Source organism: Mytilus edulis, chromosome 1, assembly GCF_963676685.1.
Source record: "Mytilus edulis chromosome 1, xbMytEdul2.2, whole genome shotgun sequence".
Taxonomy (NCBI): Eukaryota; Metazoa; Mollusca; class Bivalvia; order Mytilida; family Mytilidae; genus Mytilus; species Mytilus edulis.
The window spans coordinates 18,686,508-18,705,445 of record NC_092344.1 but is presented as its reverse complement, the minus strand read 5'-3'; the positions used below and the strand labels follow the sequence as shown (position 1 = coordinate 18,705,445).

Genomic DNA, 18,938 nt, shown 5'->3' with positions numbered 1-18,938 from the left:
CAACATCAACATGCAGGGTCATGTAGTAATAGAAGGTTGTATAAAAAAAAATCCAAAGAAGATAGTAAATGTGACACACTAGATGATAGGATATAGGAATGTTATCTTTTGAATGATTCAACAATATTATATCAAATTTGGAAAACAAATATTGATCTAGCTTTCAAATAACCCAGTTATTCGTTTACAAAATATTTGAACGCAATAATCAATTGTACATCGCGTTTTTGTTGACTTTATACAACAGATTCATACCAAAACAGAAAAAAGACGCCATTAGCACGATGGTCAGTCTGCAATATTGCAACCTTTTGACATCAATGTAATTTATGTGTATATAAAGGAGATTCAAAGACCAATGTAGAGATTTCTATGTCCATATATAAATTACTCAGAAACAAACTCGTGCACGAAAGTACGGCGATATGGTATGATTTTCATCGAGACAACTTCCTATGAGACCACAGGAAGATATTACAATCAACTACTAGTGTATGTTACAGTACGACCATCAACAATGAGAAAAACCCATGCCATATGGGAAGCTCTAAAAGGGTCCGGCATGACAAATTGTAAAACCATTCAAAAGAGGAAACAACGGCCTGATTTATTTTGATACCATAAATTAAAAAAAAAAACCACAATATCGGCAAACAACACACAATGATACATGTATAAGTATATGGGACAAGATTTTCTTGTCCCTGGGGAAAAGTTCTTGTCTTTGTTTTCTTTCTTAATATTTTGTTGAACGCAACAATGTTTTCCAGAAAAACTAGAATTCTACTAATTATGCATTTGATTTATTGTTATTAGTGTCTAACTTATATCCGCAAAAGAAAAGCCAAGTGTTGATTAAGATTTTTTTTCCTCACAAAATACTCATGATTTAATTTATTCGTATACAGTTTGTTCTTTACGGTAAACACACATTTCTTCAGAACATATAGTTTATCATTTGTGGATGTTTACTACACGCAAAGAATCACGAACGCCTTGAGCACACAAGCAAGATTTTATGAAGTTTAATGTCGTAAGAAGGAAACAATGTGCATCGCAGGTATTTGTTTGGATGCGGTTTACACTACATGTACATGTCTTTAATGATATGATATAATTTTATCGGTCTTCCCTCTGTCTGTATATCATTACAAAAATAAGGGAATGTGGTAATTGTCAATGAGACAACTATCTAAATAAGTCTAGATGAAGCGAGTGTGAGCAACCAAAGGTCACAATAAGAAAAATCCAAACTGTATAGTCGAATATGTCCCGCTCAGATCATCACAAAACTGCATACTCATATGACGTCAAAATCATATACGTTCACCGTGCAAAGCATTTAGATCGTCATTTTGATTTCAATATAAAACAAAAAGGTTTTACTGTTTCAAATCATAGCGTATTGTTTTGTGTGTATAAGTCATGCTGCCCGACGGTCAATATTGGTACAATAAACATTCCTATTCTTATTTACCTGGATTTATCACTGACGTCATAATGTTTGAACCAACGTTCAAAAGTTCGACTCGAACTAATCAAATCTTTTTTATATGACTAAAATAGAAGTGTAGAAAAATTATGTAAAACTGAAATTTTCAATTTGAACACGTGCTATAGTACTTGAAAAGGAATTCTCAATTTGAATTGGGACGACCATCTTGACATAAATAGCCAGGCCGTAGACAATGATTTAAATTGAAATATCAAATAAAAGGAAGATAGGTTAAAGATTTGATTCGAACTTTCTGAAATTTTATTTCGACTCTGTGAAGACACACACCCTTTTCATTTTATTTCGACTCTGTGAAGACGCACACCCTTTTCATTTTATTTCGACTCTGTGAAGACACACACCCTTTTCATTCATTGGTTTGTGTATTCGGAACTTGGTATTAATTTGTACCTAACAATCTTGACAGAGGCTGGTCCCAATTCCAAATTTTGAATTTCTTAGTTTCATAGAAAATTATTTTGAATATGTGCATGCTCTTAATCAGTGCATACATTACGACAAACAAAAAGATCATGCATGCAGAATACAGAAATAAGATCGACCTTTTCGTCTACGTAAGTCATGCAGTAAGACCCATGAAAAAAATGTGTCCGTTGGCTGTTAAGGATGTATGAATACCTTGTTTCATTGACCTCTTTCTCCCATTTGTTGCGTTGATTGATATTCTGTAACGTTTGATTTTTCAGTTTGATTTTTGTTTATATTTTTTTGTGGACGGTCCTGTACAATAGACTTAGTCAGAAACAAAATGCGTAAATCGTACGGGTCTAAGCTTACCTTTTCCGGTACGTTGACATGGGACGATAGAGCACTTGCGGGTTCCGCTTACACTTAAAAATTGTGTAAGTCGTAGTTTGATTTTTACTCTAATAGTACATTAAAACAACGACTTTAATTGATTATTTGATCTTTATTTAATGTTGAATATATCCAGTAGCAGCTATTGTAAAGTGCTTTACAGATGCAAATACAAATTTGAGTTTAAGTTTGAAGCAATCGCGAATCGTACCTTTGTCTTAACAATCTCTACACGGCCAAGCTACCAAGGGTGACATATTTTGGTGGGGGTTCGTTAAATGACCACCAATCTGTCTAAGTATTGTTAAATAAGCAGATCAAAGACATGATCAAAGACGGATCACGAGGGACCTTTGCCCCCTTTTTGGGGTTTATGAATTAGGGAATCACTGAAACATGGCTAGCGGCCCCCTCTTATGGCAAACAGTTCTTGATCCGCCACTGATGATACCAAATGATATAAATGCTGGGCAGGCTATATTACCCGTGTCTATAGTATTTTGTTAAATGCAACCGACAGAAAGAAAAAGATGTCTTGTGCATTCAAAGACCAGTCAAGTATAATTCCTTGATAGGGGTTAAAACTTGATTTAATAGTTAACTTATATATTTGCTTAAATTTTATCTACATTGACAAAAAGGTATTTCCGGATTTTTGTGACATTAGGAATTCCTGCATACAAAGTTTATGTACACAATTTGAGATGAAAATATCTGATAATTAGCCAAGGGACCACGACAAAGCTAAGGTGCATGTTGTTGTTCGGATCAATATCCCACATGCGGTATTTACAACTCTGAAATCTTAATTTACAAAATGAAAGCAAATAAGCAAAATACGTACATGTATGTACTTAACAGAGACATATATAGTACTGGCACTTGTATATGACTGATATTTGAAATAATTGTATTACATAGGCATGTATATATTGAATTTACCCATATAAATTTTAAGCAAGATAGTTATGTCAAGCGATTTTACCCGGTTTAGACCAAATGCTTGTCTGGCAACAAATTATACGCTTGGTATTGTTCATTAGCTTTTCTTTACGGTGCGACCCTTACATAAAACTTTATATTAGATCCTAGGAGTATAACAAAATAACCCAGCTAACGTATGTAACAGACTTGTCAAATCTTTGTGGTGATTATTGGGCAAGGAGTAATGTTGTTTAAAAAGTTTTTTGTTGTTGCATTTATTGTTGTCAAGTGCATACATTTGATCAGATACACTTTTTTCCTCATCTGGTGGAACTGAAACATGAATAAGATGCTTTCGGAACGACTTACAAAATAATATTAGTTCTGAAGTAAGAGAGAGGTTGGAGCACACAAGTATTATGCTAGATGAAATGACTATTTAGAAATGAAGAACCGAAATCAGCCTTAATAGTCAGTTTGCATGTTGATGTAATTTCATTTATCACTACATGAATAATACAAGTGTTCCTTATAGAATTTGTAGATTTTTGGAGCAAAGTTAAAGAGAACAAACCCTTATTAATATAAGAATTGAAAATAATGCTCAAATAACTTTATATAGAGGAAACCTTACATTGAAAAAATTTGCTTTAAAAAAGATAGAGCTGAATTACTAAAGTATCATTTTGCAGTGAATGAGTAAACATTTTGAGAGTAATGGACTATTTAACAACAAACTTGTGGTCAGTGTGAAATTAAAAGTTTAAATCAACAAAAATCTGGGCTCTTAACCTCTTACAAGATTTATATATTTTTTTGTTTTCCTATAAACCAGTATTTCGCAATACTCGATTGAACTTACAGTGACGGAAATTAAATACACCTATGATATATAAGGAAAGCCCAAGTATTTGATAGTTATTTGAGGTTATTTATATTGAACAGATAAGATAGTTAAATGGTAAAGTATATTTTTGAGAACATATTAGAAACTCCCACATATATAATTGTGGATCATTTAGTTGTGCAGATGTAAATATTTAGTACATGATTTAAAGTTTTTTTCTCCAAAATAGTATGAATATTTAAGTGATTTTTTTTTAGTATGAAATATATTAGATGTTATTTTGTTTACTTCCCTTATATAAACAGAGGTTGCATGTTACATTCAATGTTACTTTTCTATAGTAGTTGCGCACTGTTGCATTACATGCAGTACAACATAATATGAAAACAATTATCCTATCCATTTGTCCATATTAACAATAGCTTTATATTGTTTATTTTGACAATTTGTCAAAAGTCCTCATGAAGTAATTTTGTTAAGATGTGCTATTTTGGAATCACTTTATTTATTAGCCAAGTAGCACTGATTTGTTGTCATTGGTATATAACTAAACAACAGAGAAAGTAGCAGAAGTTTGGGATAATTACAGTACTAATTTTATTTATAAATTGCTATGACTTTGTTGTAATGTTTTGCATTATTATCTTTTGCAGCCATTAAAACATAAACGAGCCAATTCCATGGACATGAACCATCGGGATGATGGTTACTTGAAACATAAAGATCCTCGGCTGTACAGGAGACAGTCTACAACAGTGGAAATACAAACACCATGTTTTAAATGTCTCAGAAGTGCTCTACATTGTTATAATATTGTTGTTTTAGTAAGTTTTTGAAATTTATATTGAAGACAATTACATTTGAGACAATATTCTGGGGTGCAGTCTTGGCTTTGATCCCAATTTGAGTCAGAACTTTATCTTTTGAGCTTGCATGTTAAAAATGTGACTTCAGCATGTTTTCCCCTACAAACAATGTATTTTTCATATGACATTAACGTGATCATCCTGAATATGCATGTACATAAAAAAAAATGGTGCCTCTGGTATTTAGAACCAATCCATATATCTGAATACAAATCCTCTAGTCATAGGTTAATAAAGGTTTAAGACATTGACAGCCTTTAATGAGTCCAAAGTTTACTTTGAACCAGAAAAAAATGGACATTTGAAATTGTTTACATATATTTCAACATACTGTCAAAAATAAACTTTAGGAAAATCAGATAATATGTATTGTGTTTACAACCATTTAAAGTGTGATAATTTAAGAATGTCCCTAATCTTCAGTTTGTATTGTTGTTCAGATTTTAAATACCTTTGTTACTAGAATATTACTTTGGACTTTAAATTTGATTCGTGTGATGTTGATTTCACCCTGTTTTAAGAAATAACATTCTCATTGAAATAGAACAAGTTTAATTTTTATTTGGATCAGTGAACTGTCAAAAGCCAAAGGTCATTGGTTGATCTTATTTATAGTACCTAAGATTAAACATTGCCCTCTAGTAAAGAATAATAATAAAAGTAAAGTGTGAGGTTTTATGTTTGTTTATACAAACAAGGTTATAGTCCCGTCCCTATCATAGTGTTGATCATGTGATAGAAACAAAGAGATAGACATCAATTAGACGGGAACCTTAACCACAATAAAATCAGAAAGAACATTGTGAAATAATATTTTTTAAATTCTGTATATCCATAACCATTTAACATAAAAAGATATAGCGTAGATTAATGTAATGAACATCAATGCAATTTATTATTTATTATTACCCAATATCACCCAAGTAATTTCCATTTATCCCCCCTTTTTCATCCCTCAATAATATTTTCGCAAACAGTGTTGTCAATTAGAAAAAAAGATCAGTGGTTTTGTAGGTTCATAATAATCCTGTACATGTACTAAACGTAACAAAGTACATGTTGTAAACAGACCAAAAAAAAATGCTGATATATTGTTTTAAGTATGCACTGAATATCATTGACTTTGGGATTTCACTTTGCCTTAGGCATTGATAGTACATGAATGATAACATAAAGTCTGACCCATATTTAAGACTTTAAAACTTAAGAAAGGTGAACAAAGGAAAGAGATATGAATTTGTCATTTATAACTGGAAGGTTTAGAATCTTATTGTGATTTATAATACTGCTTATTGTAACAAGTCACTTATAAAGTTGAGAGTTATTTACTTTTGTTGTTATTGAAATGTATATTAACTGGGGAAAAAAACTTTCTAGCTACCATAGTTAATTTAAAATATTTAAGGCTTACTGTACTTTTATAAAAACCTTCATGTTTTTGTCCTATGATTTGTCAATTAGCTTGTTGTATGTTTAAATATGTTGTCCATTTTTCAAAGGTGTTAATTTCCTTTCACAGAAAAGATTTAAAGCAAACTGGGTTGAACAGTGTGTATCGAAACAAATATATTGGCACTGAATCTGGTTAATGAACCTTCAACAAAATGTAGAACTTTATATTGCTCAAAACCAAAACAGAAGGTTGCGAGTGAGAATAAAAATTCATAAATAAAGTTGGCCAATGAAACACTGTTTGGTGGTTGAGAAATGCAGGAATGATAATAGCTATATGGTACTTTGACCTATAATTGTTTACTTTTACAAATTGTGACTTGGATGGCACTCATACCACATCATCTTATATCTATAGATCGATCTGAACTATCTTTTGGTTATGGTTAATTTAAAAAAAATTAATAAAAAAAAATGCTGAGCACTAAAAACTCTAAATATTTTATTTTACAGATAATGGGATGTGGAGCTTTAGCTGTTGGAGTGTGGTTGTTAGTGACTGACTTTAGTGCCAGAGAAATCTCTGTTATAGTTCATACAAATTTATTTGAAATTGGGACATATTTAATATTAGGTGGTGGAGGACTCATAGCATTGTTAGCATTCTGTGGCTGCTGTGGAACCATGAGAGAAGATAAATGTATACTTGGTTTTGTAAGTGTCATCAAAAAGGTTATATTTAAGGGCCAGCTGAGGCCAAACTCTTTGTGCAGGATTTTATTTTGCTGCATTGAAGACCCATTGGTTGACATATTCCCAATTTCCATTTTCAATTATATATGTTCGAGTCCCTATCCATGAAAATAAAGATAGTGTTCAGGAAACTATACAGAGGATTCCTGGAAATAATTAAGTAGTTTAGCTATCAATGCAATGACAAGCATTTCTAAGACATTATGAAAGTTATCAAGATACTTTCATATCAGCATAGTCTTGTGGATCCCAATTGGAAGTTGGCCTTGAATCTGTGCATATAATTATTTTGTTTCTGCATGTAAAGCTAAACTATTTTTGGTTTGCTCCTTCTGAGGTCAAATCTATCTACTAAATGTCCATACAAATATTGGAGAAGATTTTAAATGAAAAATGAAAACCTATGAAGATTGTTTGACAGTATAAACTATTTGCCTATATTCCGATAAAGATATTAAAAACAGAGGAAAAAAACCACTATACAGCAAACATACCAGTCAATACAAATTTAAAACATGAACTCTTTTTCATAGCTCATTATAATTTTGTAGCTAAGTTAATTCAGTATTTTGTGAATTTTTCGCAATATTCCTGAAGACTAAAATAAGATTTGTTTTACTACATATCAATTCTGTCTTACCAACCTAGGTGGGAGACTATTAGTTAGAGCTTAACAAAAATAGCTGTCATTCCAAGTTGGATTTTGAATGCCTATTAACAAAACTATAGTTACAAATCAATACTACAGCCTACTAAAGAAGTAAAACATGAAATGATTTCACTTTAAAATAAAAAACAACAGCTAACATGTAATAGGATTAGGGTTTTGTATTTGATGTTTTAAATGTTCGTCTGATCATGGAAGTACTATGCTTACTATTTAACCATGGTCTGATTTCATTTGTTTTACAATTTACAATTGAACGTGTTACCAAATATAAAAAGCAATTTAAGTTGTGGTTGAGAATTTTCGATATCGATTGCTATTATTGATTGTTGCTTCAAGCTGCTGCTTTTTTCTGCCTTTGACAAACACCAGGTAGAGATGTAACAGTATTGAATTTTCAATACAATTATTCCTGTTCCGCTTAACTTTGAAATAAAAACAAACAAATTTCCTGTATAATATAATCAACATACCAAATAAACGTTAATTTTCTGTTAAATTGACTGGGGTGAAAATAAGTAAATGTTATAGATTTTTTTCCCTTAGCTGTTAGCGTTTGACTTTATAATAATCTCATTAATAACATTAACAATTGTGTATTGTTTAGCTGGAGGTTACCTGCAGGAGGTTTTAAAATAAATGTATTTATAATTAATTGTTCTACGTACTAAAAAGGAATTAGTTTAAACCAGTTTACAGTTAAATATACATATACATATGAAATCTTATTACGATTTATTATATAGTCCAATAAAGTACCAAAGGTTCTTTTATTAATCACATTAAGAACAAAATAATCCAATAAGAAAGCAAAGTGTATTGAAATTGTAAAAAGTCAACTGGGTTTTAAATGATCATTCAGGTAGGAATTTTTATGGTCTGAGCTGTAGGCATGTTCTACAGACTGGTGGAATTTTGCCAGTTCGTCTAAATTCAAAACACCTTTGACTATATTTTTAGATTCACATAATTAAAGAAATAAGCGCATTGACATATATATTCATTAAATAAGAATGCTAGTTGATGCAGTATAAATTATTTAAAATATTTATGAGATCAGCTATTTTAAACATTGTAATTGCCTTATAGTATTACAAATTTGATAATCAGATTTACTGTCAATAAAAAAATTGGAAATTCAACCCACACCTTTCAACATTTGTGAATTTGTCATTTGGAGATCATATTTACTACAATATACTTAAAACCAGAGTTAATTCATCACTACATTTGGTCAAAATAGAAATTTAAAAAAGGGTGTATTCAGTAAATTTATTGAAGTGTATAACTATATATATCAGTGTAAATGTATTTTTAGAAGTAACATCTAGGTAAACATATAAGACACACTTTGTGAACAATTTATAGTTTTTTAGGTGATCATTTAATAATCAAAATTTATGGTCCTACTCATGAAAAATCGAAAATGGAAGAATATATTATGATTCAGTAAGCAAAGCAATTAAGTGAGGCCTGCTAGTGATTTTTCAGTTAGGATTCTGCATTATGGGACAGTTTTTACTTAAAACTTGATTAAACCATAGATGTAATTTTAACATATATTTTCATTTACATGTACAGTCAGTTAAGTAAAATAAAGTATTACTGTTTTTATTTTAATTCAAATTTGGTTCAATACATCAAAAAGATAAACTTCATCAATGGACAGGTGCTACATGTAAGCACCCTCTCTTAATAGATTATCTGAAATCCTAATATGGAATTTTATTTTCCTTGTCGTATAAGGAAAACATTACTGCATCTGTTAACAGTTTTGCTGTAATATTAACTTTTTGTATCAGTCTATGTTTCAAATAACAGCGTTTTTTTTTTTTTAAAGATTGCTGGAGACAAGCATATCATGCACTCCTGGCACAGCTGTTTATTATGTTGTTATGAATCACACATTCGTTTTTATTATAGGAATTTCTAAATACCAATTTATACCCAATTAAAAGAAGGCATAGTCTCAAATTATCACGTATAACATCCAGACTGATTGATCATTTTAATAATTAATGCTCATAATAAATGAAACACATAATGATTTAAATATTTTGCTATTTTTGTACATAAAAAAATCGTTAATCCTCCCATTTACCGAATAAGATTTTCTATAATGTTGTTTTAAATGAAACATCAACAACCAAATCAGTGTAGAAATATCAATACAGGGTTGAGAGCTGAGGAGTTATCGATTGTCAACTTTGTTTTTAATCTAATCAAGAGAACATGTACACATGAGATTCATTCTATAATATGGAGAGCATTAATATGATACCATGGCTGTGCTGCAGACATTTTGTATCCAAATCTTTCATGCTTACATGTTATAAACTATAATATTGTGAACCTGGCATAAATTTAATATAGTGAATCTGACATTAATAATATATCATGGTGGTTCTACAGACATTTTGAATTCGATTCCTTCATGCTTGCATGTTATAAACTCTATGTTCTTCTGACATAAATATAATATCTTGGCTGTTAAGGGCAGACATTTTGAATTCAATTCCTTCAAACTCTAATATTGTGAACCTGGCATAAATGTAAATTATATAGTGAACCTGACATAGATAATATATCATGGCTATTCTGCAAACATTTTGAATTAAAATCTTTCATGCTTGCATGTTATAAACACCAAGTTATTTTCAACCTGACTTATATATAATATCTTGTCCATACATGGCAGACATTCTGATTCCAAATCCTTCATGTATAGATGTAATAAATCAGGAAAACACTCCTTTTATTGATAGACATAAATATGTACAAACAATATTTGAACAATCATTGCCTATATGTAATAAAAAATAAAAGCTATATGAAAAAACAATCTTCAGGGAAAATTGAAATGATATACAAATGTAATAGGTTTTCTAAGAAGATAAATGTCCATTTGTACTGAATAGCCTGGCATTTATTATGTCTAATTCTGTGTCCTGGTTAGCAAAAACGTGTACCTGAGGGATAACAAAACAGTTTATGAGCCAGTTATTAGATGTTGTTTCTAGAACATTGTAGGACTGTTTCAGTGGCGGATCCAAGGGAGGGGGTTCTTGGGGTTGGAACCCCCATTTTATTTGGACGATCAATGCATTTGAATAGGAACCCCCACTTTATCCAGGGTAGGAACCCCCACTATATCCAGGGTTGGGACCCCTACCACCCTTTTAAAAATGGCTGGATCCCCCCTAAAACATCATGCAAGAATGAAATTAAATTCAATCCTCTACAAGAAAGGGTTTAAGCAAGATTCCTTCTAAAAAGTCTGTTACATAATCAATTTCAAATACATGTACTACAGTCCCTATTATTCAATCTTACTACACTGGACATCAAGCCAGGAACCAGCCACCAATCAATTAATTTATTCTGCTCTACCACATAATCTTACCACATAATTATATATTGGAACATCTTAATGAAGGGGTACTAGGAAATTGAAGGATTGTAAGCTGTCAAGTCTTTATAAGTCTGAGAAGATAATAGTCCCAAATAGACTAGAAAAATAAATATTAACTTAGAGACACTGTCATGGAGATTTCCTTTAATGCTAAGCTTGTCGAACTGTTGAAATAAATATAGGTCTCCCAAACCCAGTCTACTTTTTTTTTTTTTTATTTGCCTATGCATCAAATAACAACTTCATTTTTGCAGATATAAATATAAAGCATATCTGTGTCTCTTTCCGTGTCCTTTTACAGATATAAATATAAAGCATATCTGTGTCTCTTTCTGTGTCTATATGTACAATGTTTCAATGTTATTTTATTAGTCAACAATAATCACTGCAAATATGAACTCAATACAGATAAATTTCATTTCATAGGTGTGTATGATAAAGACAATCATTTTGACCAATATTCATATGGTACAAATATAAGACAATCTAGACTCTTATCTCAACTGCTATTCAACTACAATTTGGTGCTGTTTATATCTAGTCCTTGTGACTAGGTGTGTTCCTTACATAATTTGTAAAACGTTAGTTGTAAATGTCAGTGATACAGCAACCCCACAACAGAAGTTATGAAACTGACATTCATGTATCAAGTAGTGAACTGGTAACCCTTCCTTTCCTATAGTGCAAATATGTATGAAACAAGTCAAATAATTCAGTACTGATATCAATTCCACTTTTGGTTTAAAATGTTAAGGGATCTGCTCTAAACTTTCATCTATGCAGATTTTTTTAAGAGATTTAAGACAAATTGGCAATTAAGAATATGCCCGCATGTTTGACTGATTGAAATGTATATTTATTGTTTCATTCTTCATATTTATGTTTGGTTTTTTTTGCCTCACAAAGATAAACATTTCTATTAACTCAATTATATTTCAACATAAACCTTGTGTTTATTGACAGGAAATTAGTATTTTGTGTTCAGAAAACGTTTATGTATATTTACTGATTGATCTGTATTTTGTATTTACAGTATGGAGTTGTTTTACTATTAGTTTTGTGTGCTCTATGTGTTGGTGGAGTCCTTGCATTTACATTCAAAGCAACAGTAAGTATGAGAGTTGGATTACATTATGATGTACAATGACAAATCGATGCTGTTGTAATATGAGGGTAGGAATGCCTTTTACTGTGATTGTCAAATTATCCTCACCGTCATTCATCAGAGGTCTCAAATTGTTACTTTTGGAGAAAAAAATAATGCGATTTGTCAAAATCAGTCAACTTTTTTATTGTACATTTTTTATCATGCACCAAATATTACAGTTAACAAGATTTTTTCAAGAAATTTTACCGTTTTGGGTCATGAAAGTACCCCATTTTAATAGACCCTGTTATATTATTATTATCCTTGGATTTCACGGTTGATTATAACCATGAAATAGTACCCTTGACAAAATTTTCATTCATGTCTATCACTGTCAAGTTAAAAATTTTATGACAAAAAATACTTGTTGATGAATATTTCAGTATGACATAAATCAATTATTTTAGAAAGAATTTTTGTGAAAAGAGCCCCAGAAATTTAGGCTACTTTCCTCAAGTAATAGAAACTTAGATCCCAAAGTGAAATTGCTTTTACAGTATATTAATTAAAAACCTTAAACATACAAGTCCACCTTACAAATATTGATATGCGTACCATATATCGTAATGATTGCAAAAATCAATGATCCAAAGAAAAAAATGCTTTAATTATGTGTACTGTTCAAGTTATTTCTGATGAATGATTTATCAATAAGTACTAAAACATGACATCACCAATAAGGACTTAAGATTACATTCTATAAATAGATCATATTGACATCTGTAATGTCAGATGGAAATTATTGATCCTTGCAAGTTTAATCATATTTTTTTTTTAAAACAAACAAAAAGACATGTTCATGTGAACTAGAATGAAACAAAGCCATAAATAAAACCCATTTTTCTTTGGGAAATACTGAGAAATTTATTTGGGCAAAACAAAGCAAATGTATTTGAGTTAAGACCCATTGGTGGCCTTTGGCTGTTTTCTGCTTTTTGGTTGGGTTGTTGTCTCTTTGACAAATTCCCCAATTCCATACTCAATTTTAAATACAGAAGTGCTATAATGTTTGATATGCTTTTACAAAAGTAAAACCATGAAAATTAACTACAATTATGATAATATAATGCTGGAATGTATTGGACGAAATTGTCAAAAGATTTTTTAACTAAGGCAAATAGAACCGACCACCAAGATCATGACAAGACTTAATAAAACTACAACAAAGGATAAGAGTGAACAGAAAAATATCAACCACTAAAGATCATGACAAGACTTACAAAAACTACAGTACAAAGAATGAAAGATTGAGTGAACTCAGGCCTATAAAAGATGACAAAGAAACATCACAACTACATTATATTATCTTACATAATATCACATAAATATACTAAGTAAAAAGTAGAAAGTTACCATGTGAGCAGTAATTGTATTATGGTATATAATCAACATTCAGATGAAACTTGACTGACTAGATTATATGTATATCTGATGTAATTAACTGTAACATTGAATTATAGTATACATTCTCTGCAATAATGATGAAAGTATCTTTTACTAACAAAAACCGGATGAAAAATTTATTTTTAATGTTAAAGGTTTTATTTGTGGAAGTGCCTAATTAATGTTGAAATCAATATAGATCTAAATTTGTAAACTGCCATTTAACTAAAAAAATCAATATTAATGGTAGCAAGTTTTATTGATGAAAAATGTGTTCAAAAGAAAACAATTTGAAACTTAACTAATTGAATAGAAAAAAACTAGGGCGCTCTCGGTGAATATTTGTGTTTGTACTTTTTTGTGCTAATTTGCATATAAGCAGAGAGATGTATTATAACCAATGATTAGTGAATATGGTTTTAAAGTTATAAATGTTTATTATTATACTAAATCTGATCTCTAACAATATCCCTGGTTAATCTTGTTCATGTATCTTAGTTGTTGTATAGCCTATGATACAGATGTTTCTTGAGACAGAAATTGTAACATATGTTTTGATTCTAAGATATTTGTTAGTTAAAGACTATATTATATTATTTTGAGTTTCCGACACTGTAAACAAATAACCTATCAACTATAAACAAGTTAATCTTGTTAATGATATATTAAGAATAAGTTCTGCCTAATGAACAAGTATTTCACTAATGCTTTTGCACCTATAAACATTGTGATATAATGTCTGAAATATGTATAATATCTGAGCTCAAGACTACTAGGGTACAATTGAAAACAAAATGACCAAATCAAAAATAGATATAGAAAAGATGGACAGATATGCATTTTCATTTGGAAATTTAAATGATTATAATTTTTAGTAAACCCTTGCTGGGCAGAGTTGTGGTTTCGTTTAGGGCTATTTTATATTTAAACCAACAAAAATCTGTAGTTTACAGGCGAGTTTGGTCTGGGTTTAGGATTGATGTTGCAATAAGCAAAACTGAATATTTGCTATGTATATTTTCAGTTAAGAGATGACATGTCACAAAAAATGATCAGATCAATCCGATTACAATATGGTAATGATGTGAGATCCAACTCTACAAACAGGCTAATTACTGACGCTTGGGATTCCATGCAGAGAAAGGTAATAATAACAATTTAAGATATATTTTATGAACAAAACCTTGTTACATCTTCTTTTTACTCCTCGAAACGTTACCACAAGAAATTTTATTTTCTAACATTTTCGAATATATCTTCAAACACCATATAAAAAAAACAGAAGATGTGGTATGATTGCTGATTTGGACAACTAACCACCAGAGACAATATGACATAAAAATACTATTCACAATATGTTTATTTTTTCAATTCAATTTTATCACGATTTAAAAATCAGAATGTTTTTGTTTGTCTATGCTTTGATTTTGAATCTCTTTAGAAATACAATGACCCTTACCATACTGTTTCATTACGTTGTGAATTACGTATTTATTCTGAATCCTCTAATGAGTGATTCATCGTAACTTACATGAATGACATCATACGAGGTTATTAATCAGATATCAATTATAAATACCCATATATAAACTTATTGATTCATAACTCCCGTAAATGATGGCTAAATTTTCCATTAACAAGAAATTGCTTTGTCCTTCACATATATATCAGGTTTTCTTATTGGAATAAGTTATTGCATTGGCAGTTAATTAATAGGAACCATCCATGTGTTTTGTTTAAGAATAGTTTTAAAATTTATTACACAAATCAAGAAAGTAAAATGTGATTAATCAACTAGTCTCTTTATAGATTATTGGTGTTTGATGAAAGCTTCACAACTTGTTCAAACACTTCCTACAAGTCTTGTGTTTATGTAATGAATTATATGCAACAATTTCACATCTAAATCTGTCTGTTTTCTTCTCTTAAAGAAAAACTAATGGATAAACTCAGATCTATTTAAAAAACCGCAAACGGCAACAAAGTCCAATTGAATCTAAGAAAAAAAACATGAAGAATTTAACTGAATATAATGTGCCCCTCCTTATCTCTAGATGTGGAATTAATAAATATATAAGATAGAGGTAAACGTTTCAAGTACAAAGGTTTAAACTAGTCAAATTTAATTAAAAAAATAAATCAAAATATCACTGTTAGTGAAAAGACCATGGTTGTATGTTTCTTTGATTAAGACACTGGATCAGAATCCCAGTTATATCTTTTTTATTATGAAAGAAATTATTTAATTTGAAGGTTGTAGTCCTGTTTCTTAACATTATATATCTAATTTACATACTATTATTAATTTGCATGTGCAAAGTACCAAATCTAAATTAAACAAATTAAAAAAAAATATCCATCTTGATTTACCTGCATTACAAAGTTACTTTACCTTTCATTGATATTTTTAACATTATTTGATAAGACTGCCCAATAATGTAACTTTACCTTTTATAGAAATTTACATCAATATTTAATTTACTTGGCCAGAAATGTTACCATACCTTAATTGTTATTTACAGCTTGGATGTTGTGGAGTTACTGGAAATATTTCGTTCTCAAAAAATTCTTGGGAAATTTATAGAGATGGAAGTCATTGGTACAGAAGTAGAACTGAGCGTAAGTGTTTACACACACATATATATATATATAAATTGATTTTTATGCCCCACCTACGATAGTAGAGGGGCATTATGTTTTCTGGTCTGTGCGTCCATTCGTCCGTTCGTTCGTCCGTTCGTCCGTCTGTCCCGCTTCAGGTTAAAGTTTTTGGTCGAGGTAGTTTTTGATGAAGTTGAAGTCCAATCGACTTCAAACTTGGTACACATGTTCCCTATGATATGATCTTTCTAATTTTAATGCCAAATTAGAGATTTTACCCCAATTTTACGGTCCACTGAACATAGAACATAGTGCTAGTGGGGCATTCGTGTACTGAGGACACATTCTTGTTTAGTTTGTTAATTTGTATTAAATCATTAAAATATATTGTACAGTTAGGTGCAAGTTAAAGTCATCCTCATATTTTCATAGGACGTAGTTCTTTACTGAAATTCAAATCTCCTTTAATCTATTAGGAAATAAATTTCATAAACTCCAAACAGGAAAGTCTAGTGGTGGTGAAAGTGAAAGTGTCTCCTGCTATTCATGCAAATCCACTCTCAAAAAAAATGTCACAATGTCAGGGATTGAACCAAACAAATTACCTTTTTGGTATCTTTAGATCTAAGACTATGAAATAAATGTCTTTTGCAAGTTGAGTATACTAATATTTTCCTGTTTGAATCATATGTGAACTATATATATTTCTTTTAATTGCTCTTACCTGCTTAAAATCAAGATAGTTGTGAGCATTTCTTCCCATCTTCACTATTGAAAAACTTAATCCACATTGTTTATGTAACACATTGAAAAAACACATTCTCTGTTTACTATATCCTATAGAAATTCACAAGTATGAAATCTTAAACTCCAAGAATAAGTAATCCATTGGAAATCTGAAAAAAAGATAAAAATCATTTTTTTTAAAAACAGTGTTTTCTTAGATATCATTCAAATATAGTCAAACTATTTCCTTGAGTATGATTTAAATACAATTTAAATGTTTCCTGCATGACAGTTTCCCTCTGTGGATATACAAAAACAAGTAGCATTAGAAATACCTAAATTTAGTTACTAGTACATGATAAGGGTTAGACTATATTCAGTAGAAGATAACCTTAGAATATTTTTTAATTGTAGTGTTGTGCTATTGTGTCGAAGATATTTCCCACATATATCCTTTTATTTAAATTTTTTATCTCTATATTTCATGATTTTCTTTTTCAGAGGTTCCATTTGTACCAGAGAGCTGTTGTACACCCAATGCTGATTTAGAAATGTGTCAGGGCAAAAAGTTTATGGGTCCTCCATCTATGCCTCATGAACCAGGACACCCTGTAAACCCACATTTGTATACAGATGTAAGTTACTATCAAAATATACAGTTAATAGAACTATGTGGTATTGGCTTTGCTCATTGTTGAAGCCTTGAAGGTCATACAGTAACCTATAGTTGTTAATTTTTGTTTCATTTGGTCTCATGTGAAGAGTTGTCTCACCAAGAAATTGTACACCGCAGTAAGCCACTCAGTGGCGGATCCAGGGGGAGGGTTCCGGGGGTTGGAACCCCCCCTTTTTTTTGGACGATCAATGCATTTGAATGGAGACATATAGTTGGAACCCCCCATTTGTCCTGGGTTGGGAACCCCCCTTTTTAAAATGGCTGGATCCGCCCCTGCCACTTGTTTCCATTTATGTGTGAAATTACTAACAAATAGATATTTTAATATATTTCAAGGATTAAATTCTCATTTCTTGTTCACAAATGATGTAGGTTAGCAAGAGACAACTGTGAATGACCAGTCTTGTCAAACAAATAATTGACAGTCATTTATTATTTTAAAATCAATCATGAATCTGTGTAATTCAACCATAATAAACTATTCACTTGTTTTATGATCAAATATTTTCAATTCCTTCAGAAATCAAACACATACAAATTCTCATTGACAAATATACATTTATAGAATGAAATCTAACTATTGATGCTTTCATATGCAAACTTTCAATTTCAACAACTAAAAAAATATGGTCTAAATTTGTCTTAATAAATGACCTTTGTTGATCATTTAAACTGTAAACCTTTCAGGATAATGTTATGTTTTGTAAGTTACCGGTAGTTAGTAATGCAGTGGATTGAATTATGTCAGTAAACCCAGCTTATCTTGCATTACACTCAGTGGCGGATCCAGGGGGAGGGTTCAGGTGGTTGGAACCCCCTTTATTTTGAATGGGGACATATAGTTGGAACCCCTTTGTCCTTGGTTGGGAACCCCTACTTTTTAAAATGGCTGGATCCGCCCCTGACACTGTTCTAGAACTAAATGTAACTGGATTTTATATAATGTATTTGGATAATTAAATGTACTTGTTTTATTTCAGGGATGTTATGATAAAGTTCTTCTCCATATTCAGCAACATTCTTTAATTCTTGGAGCAGTTGCTTTAGCAGTTCCATTATTTTTGGTGAGTATTTGTATATGTGTTTCTCTATAACTATCAAAAATTACATTCATGGTCCAAGGGGAGACAATTTTAATGAAGTATGTGTTCATTGTTATTGTTATCAGTCAACGGGAGATAACTCAAAAATAAATATCAACTTAATCATGAAATATAAATATTTACGTAG

At 30.7% G+C, this 18,938-nt stretch overlaps 1 protein-coding gene and 1 long non-coding RNA gene across 6 annotated transcripts in view; one reads left to right on the top strand and one right to left on the bottom strand.

Moving 5' to 3' along the window:
- Positions 1-18,938, bottom strand: part of LOC139526556 (uncharacterized) — a 93,661-nt gene that overhangs the window by 41,427 nt on the left and 33,296 nt on the right. Inside the window, exon 2 of the long non-coding RNA XR_011665160.1 lies at positions 17,031-17,202. This is a non-coding gene — a long non-coding RNA (uncharacterized lncRNA). The remainder of the gene's footprint in view (positions 1-17,030; positions 17,203-18,938) is intronic.
- Positions 1-18,938, top strand: part of LOC139526463 (tetraspanin-18-like) — a 44,019-nt gene that overhangs the window by 23,893 nt on the left and 1,188 nt on the right. For all 5 annotated transcript variants that reach the window (XM_071321615.1, XM_071321638.1, XM_071321632.1 and 2 more), the window contains 7 exons: positions 4,739-4,909; positions 6,857-7,057; positions 12,209-12,283; positions 14,730-14,849; positions 16,228-16,324; positions 17,534-17,667; positions 18,689-18,772. In XM_071321615.1, coding sequence (XP_071177716.1) covers positions 4,739-4,909; positions 6,857-7,057; positions 12,209-12,283; positions 14,730-14,849; positions 16,228-16,324; positions 17,534-17,667; positions 18,689-18,772 — 882 coding nt within the window. The remainder of the gene's footprint in view (positions 1-4,738; positions 4,910-6,856; positions 7,058-12,208; positions 12,284-14,729; positions 14,850-16,227; positions 16,325-17,533; positions 17,668-18,688; positions 18,773-18,938) is intronic.